The sequence below is a fragment of the Halyomorpha halys genome, unplaced genomic scaffold (assembly GCF_000696795.3).
Source record: "Halyomorpha halys isolate HHAL.00 unplaced genomic scaffold, Hhal_1.1 Scaffold467.1, whole genome shotgun sequence".
Classification (NCBI taxonomy): domain Eukaryota; kingdom Metazoa; phylum Arthropoda; class Insecta; order Hemiptera; family Pentatomidae; genus Halyomorpha; species Halyomorpha halys.
In genome coordinates this window covers 278,866-284,964 of record NW_027114004.1, presented here as the reverse complement: position 1 = coordinate 284,964, position 6,099 = coordinate 278,866, and the positions used below count along the sequence as shown (strand labels likewise).

At 34.2% G+C, this 6,099-nt stretch overlaps 1 protein-coding gene across 1 annotated transcript in view; it reads left to right on the top strand.

Annotated features, from left to right (window-relative positions):
- LOC106683113 (cytosolic carboxypeptidase 6) overlaps nucleotides 1-1,191 on the top strand; it is an 80,277-nt gene extending 79,086 nt beyond the window's left edge. Inside the window, exon 10 of the mRNA XM_067051258.1 lies at nucleotides 958-1,191. Coding sequence (XP_066907359.1) covers nucleotides 958-1,081 — 124 coding nt within the window. The 3' untranslated portion in view covers nucleotides 1,082-1,191. The remainder of the gene's footprint in view (nucleotides 1-957) is intronic.
- The last annotated feature ends 4,908 nt before the right edge of the window (nucleotides 1,192-6,099 follow it).

The window sequence follows — 6,099 nt, the reverse complement described above, 5'->3', positions numbered from 1 at the left end:
TTTTTTAGTCTTTAAAATTTAATTTACTTCATATTGATAAAATAAAGTTAGTAATTTTTCAAGTTCAGATTGTTGATGTATACTATTAATAACAATTGAATAACAGTCAGCTTTGTTTTATACAGACACTGTTCCGGTGTCTTAAGATAAAAAATTGTCCTAATTTACCAAATATTCAAACATTTAAATTATGAAATATTCATTTTAAAAACAAATGATTAAATACATGTTATTTATCAATAAAATATATTAATCTTTTAATTTCACACATCTAATATCCCTATGTTTCAATGGAATTATTTATAAATTATTATTAATTTTTAATTTAAACTTATGAAATAACTTTTTACATATAAATTATACAAATTTTCTTTTATCATCAAAGTAATAATATTTTCTCTATATTATTGATATTAATTAACGTATTTTTTTATATTTCTTCTTATTATTATTATTATTTATTATATCAAGCCGCCCGGTCCGAGTATTTCTTAACCTGCTTTGCGGTAAAAATTTCAATGCCACCTCTAAAAAGAAAGAAGTTCAACTTAGATGTCAGGAATTTAATACTTTATTAGGTTTAATCGTTTTTATGTGTTTTTTTTCCTTTTATTAATTTTTAAAAATCTTTAGTTCAAAATATTTTGGGGCCCCAGACGGCAGCTTATATACAGTATACTTTTTTTATAGTTTGTGAAATTTCTTTTTTATATAATTTATAATTTTCCATTTTCAATAATAGCTTTTTATAATATTAATTCCTCAGAAAATTTGTATCATAATATTTTAGCTTAAATTATTTTTACGTTAAATTTCATACATACCCTTTTTTGAGGAATATTATTACTATATATATCTGAAAGAAATATAATCTTATAAAAAAATATATACATTTCCTCTTCAGAAAAATTTACATTATACAATGTAATAATTACACTTATGTTCACTTTCTTCCAGACACAGGGATAAGAAACGACATCAGCAACCCAAACCATCTCCTTCACTTTCGATCATCGACTTCAACTGGATGACCAGAGGAGGTTTTGGCGAATCTCCTGTAATGGAAGACAGCAAGCTATGAGATTCTTTTTAAAAAATGTTAATTAAAATCTTCACATCTTCCTTCATGTAAAAATTACTAAATAAATTATAGACTGAGCTTTTTAATAATCTCTATGTATAAATAAATATACTCACACATATAAATTAGTAAGGTCTCGATGGATATTTCTTTTCAATAACAGCTACATATTTACTTCACCACCTCCTGAGTTGCGCGGGTGTGTTCCAAGCTATGGAGCTTTGTTTGATCTGGCAAGTTGCCATTGAGTTTCCAATGTCCACGGATTTTCCCGGTCGACTACTATCTTCTAATCCCCAAGCTCTACAGTAGTTGATATTTTTATAAAACTATTTTGAACTAGGTACTCAAGTTAAAAAAAAGTATTTTTTAAGTATTTCAGTTTTACCTTTTATCCCGTTGTTGGTAAAACCATAGAATTTATGATTCACGGTCGTCGAATACTTAATTACTATGAACATTTCCATCTTTCTTGAGCTCTTGTTCATCCACCACATTCCAATAAGCATCACAAATATTAATAAAATGTCCCCGGGTTACGTTTTATTTAGATGTACAGAAACAACCTCAGGATATTATCAATTAACTTTGAATCATCGATAACAGAGAAACTATAACAAAGTTAAAATATATTTCTTGTTGCAACAACAAAGTAGCATGAATAAAAAAGAAGGGTCACTATTGGAAAAGGAATAGAAAAGAAAAAAAGAGAAAGAAGCAAAAAAAGAAAAGGCAAGTAAGGCTACCAATCAGCCAAGATAAATTCTTCTGTTTTTATTGTCGCTTTAACTAAAAGAAATATACTTCTGTTTCCTCTTTTCCTCTTTAATTGAATCCAATTTAACAATCTATCATTAATTAAAGGAGTTCTTAACATTTGCTTTGCAAGTTTTTCCGCCGCTTTACTGGCCTCATTTAAATTTTAATTAAACTGTCCTTAAATTGGCAAACTATTATATATAATTATATTTTCTACGCTTATTCAACTTATATGAACGAAGAAAAAAATATTTGATTTCACTGCCAATTGCTTAAACAATGTTATAATCTTTGAACGCGTAATCAATTACCTTCAATTATAAACAAATTATCTTTATCACTAAAACCTATAAACAATAATAATTAATTCAAAGAGATGGAACTAAATTATCTGAATTATTTTTATTCATTGATTAGAAAATTGTTTCAATTTTCCTTTGTTACGTAATCAGTCAACGTAACTTATAAGAACAATGGAACTAAAAAATTGTGTGCGTTAATAATTTAGTTGAACTTCCTGTGCTGAAAGGAAAAATATAATGAATATAATAAATGGTAAATGGTGGTATAATTAATTTTTGTACATGAAGTATGTTTAGAACGTCAGATATTTTTTATATAATGGAGTTCAATTATACTAACTAAGTAAAATAGGATGATAAGTTATACTATATCGTGAATTATGTATGTTATATTTGTATAATATAATATATAATATGTAAATATGCCGATAAAGACATTTTTTCTATGCTACATAAACACTTCAGACCAAGGGCGTAGCCAGGATCAAAACAAGGGGGGAGCAAGCATGGTAATTCAGGCTGTGACATTTCAGCACGGAAAAGGCGAATAAAAATAATATTTTAAGAAAACTATAGCTATGTATTATTATTTATTAAAATTATTTGCTTGAATTTTTTTTTTATTAAATCAATAATTATTTTTTACTTGTAACCCCCTCCCCTAACGCTCACTGGTTACGCCCATGCTGCAGACTACAACTTCACCAAAGCAAATAAAATCCACATTTTAAAAAATATAAATGTATGATAATAACTACGGGAGAAGACTTTATTTATCACATTAAAAATTTTTTATCAAATCAACCTGTAAAATATAAAGTCATTTGTGAAGAAAGCAGTTCTAGGTTACTTAAGGAGTTGATAAAAGAACGCAAGGTAAGAGAGTGGTGAAATCTTAATTTTTGTTATTCGAAACGCCAACAAAGTTCTGCCGTCGAAGACCAACATCATACATGTTCCATTAACTGGATATAAATATCAGAATATGAATGATGAATGTATCTCTTACTGTGTTTTAGTTTGTACTTTTTTTTTTTTAATATTTATTTATTGCTATTTACAACTGTACATTATAATACATTTAGTAAATCTGATCTAAGTTAAATTGGATTGTTACAGGCGTATAGAGAAACTACCCATTGGTAGCGCTCTAATGACATTTTACATTAGCTGGTCTCGTGGCCATCTTCCTTTCAGGTGCCTCGGAGGATTGTCAGCAATGAAAAAGGATGCAAGGTTAGAAACTAGGGGGTTTGAGTGGTTAGGGAGTTTATACTGGAAGGAGTGATATCTGGTTCGTGCTAGATCGGTTAGGGAACATTAAGGTCTTTATGTATGATTTTATTTGTGAAAAAGTAAGGAGCATTGAGGATTTTACGAAGGATTTTGGATTATAAGGATTGAATACCAGAGGAATTCGAAGGTTTAGTGGAGCCCCAAAGCTCAACTCCATATGTCTAGATTGGCCTTATTACAGTCATGTAGATCAGGCTTTTGTAATGTAATTTGTACTTTCAACTTCAAATATAATAAGAGACAAATTAGGGAAGAAAAAAATTACTATAAAATTCATCTTATACATAATTTTATAAAATATGACTATTGGGATAATACATTGTTTTTTAAATCATTTACAGATGATTGTCGTGAAAAAAAATTGAGCATGTAGGTTTTTTATTTTATTATTGAAAATCAGTCTGTCACATTCAAGAGCAATGAGAGACTATGAAAAAGTAAAATGTTATAATAATAAATGACAGTTTCTGTCAACGGAATCGTAGGCTGCTTTAATGCGTGTTGACAAATCAGGCATTCACATCCTGGCTTACTTCTCGTCGTTTTTCAAGTATCTGTTTTAGGTTAAAGATACGGTCTAGCGTGTCCGAGAATCCTTTTCTACTCAATTTGCTCGGAATGCCATTGCCTCTTAATTTTCTTCCGAATCACTCCTTTCCCCGACGTACAGATGGTGAGTTGTTCCAAGCATGGGGGCGTCTTTTAATGTTCTTCAAATTTGTCCTCTCTTGCTCCGGCTGCAACCAAATCGCCGTAATTTTATTTCACCCATACCATATCATCTTTTATCAGTCCAGAGGTCCTTGTCTTCCAACTTATTTGACACTGCTTGTCTTTTTTCGATTTCCTCTATCTCCTCCATGTGAAACGGTTTTTTTTTTCTGTCCAACTCTCATTGATTCCTCCTTGTCGCTGTCCTCTATGTCCTGTCCTCCCTCCTCACCCAGCGTTTACTCTCGCAGGAATTTTCTCACATCTCTGGACTGTTCCCCTTCGTCCTGCTATATTACATTTACTATTATAGCTCGGGACTGCCAAGCAGCCACCAAATCCTCCTTGTCTAGTTATCTAACGTGTAACTCTTGCAGAAGACTCCTTTAACTTCTCAACCCATTACAGGGGTCACTGTTTACCTTATATTTTCTTCCAAACACACAGAGTCCAAAGTAGTTCACTGCCAGTAGTGCCAGTAGTGGTAGTACACCATCTCTTTCCAGCGCGCTGTGTCTAAGTCAACAAACGCGTTATTAATAATATTAAACACCTATTGTTATAAAAAGTCTTCAACGGCTATAACTAAAAACTATATAGTTGTTTCTTAGCCACGCATGGTCTAAAAATTTGACCTAACTGGCCGACTTGGTATTGTTCGAAACCGTATTTTGTTTACTTGAACTGATTGTGTAGTTGAAGATGGTTTGTCATTGTCAATTTTTTTTCTGATTATCCAGGCCTATGGGAGATATTGTTTAATTTTTGGGGCAAAATAAATTTCTTAAAGCTTTAACTGTGGTGCAGCCCAGCACTCGTTTGAGCGTCTTACTGATTGGACTGCTTCTCCTCTGGATCCGTCCGGCAGGTGTTGCCCTCCTGGTCAACATGCCTCCTGGCCAAGCATCCGTCCCGATGCCTTCTCCAGTACGTCAACCTGCTCAAGTCCTCCTGGTCTCAGACTGAGTTTTCTACTTCTTCGCCTGGTGAATCGCCGATACCATGTAGTCAAACACTTTTCATTATTTCTTGACAATCTGGATCGGTGTCCTATAGCGGTACAATCCACGAACACTAAACACTTAGAAGGTGGTGTACGAGGGGCCGATATTCCTTCCGAAACTCTGTAGCTATCCTTGGAACCCTCCATATACTGTTATGACTCAGTAGTCTGGGAGAACCCACCTGGGCTTCAATCTTGCATGGACAACGGTAACAATTTTCTCAGAGCAACGCCCATCTGGCTAGCCTACCCCCTCTCCACTGCAACATCTTCTGCCCCAGATTTGGGGTGTGGTGTCCCAACATCAAGAAAGAAGTGTACTAGTGGAAGCCTATAAAAGTTAACTTCCAGAGGGTGAAAAGAAAAGGAGATCCACAAAAAGCAGACCAGTCGTCTAGTGAACCGTCAGAGGAGTCGGAGGCTCCAGGAACAGAGGTTGAAGAGCTAAGCCGGAGCAACGGTTCAAGAAGTAGATAGAACTGATTAGGAGGAAAAAGAAGGTTCAGTAAAGAAATTTGAGCTGCAGCGTGAGGGGAGAACACAGTAGTCATCCTGTGATCCGAATTAGAGGCATGGTATGTTTAGCGGTGTTAGGTGGTTACGTGATAGCGGCGTCCCTTCAAATCTGTCCGGGAGGGGTCGACTTTTGTTGTGTGGTGATCCCACGAATTGCAAACTTGACCCCCCACTATGGTCAGAATAGGTTCGTTACGTTAAGATAGTTTCCAGGGAAATGCTATAGTGCTTCGTAAAGACTCCGGATGCCCCACCTACGGAGCCCCTGAAACAGCAGAGCATGCATTGGCGGATTGCATCATCATGGAAGGACACCGAGCCAGGTTGTCGAGAAAGACCGAAATCTTAGGTCTCGCCGAGTCGGACTTCCCTGTTTGATGGAAGAAGATAACTATCCATTCTTCAGGGAGCTCATCTACGGGTGAAAGGAG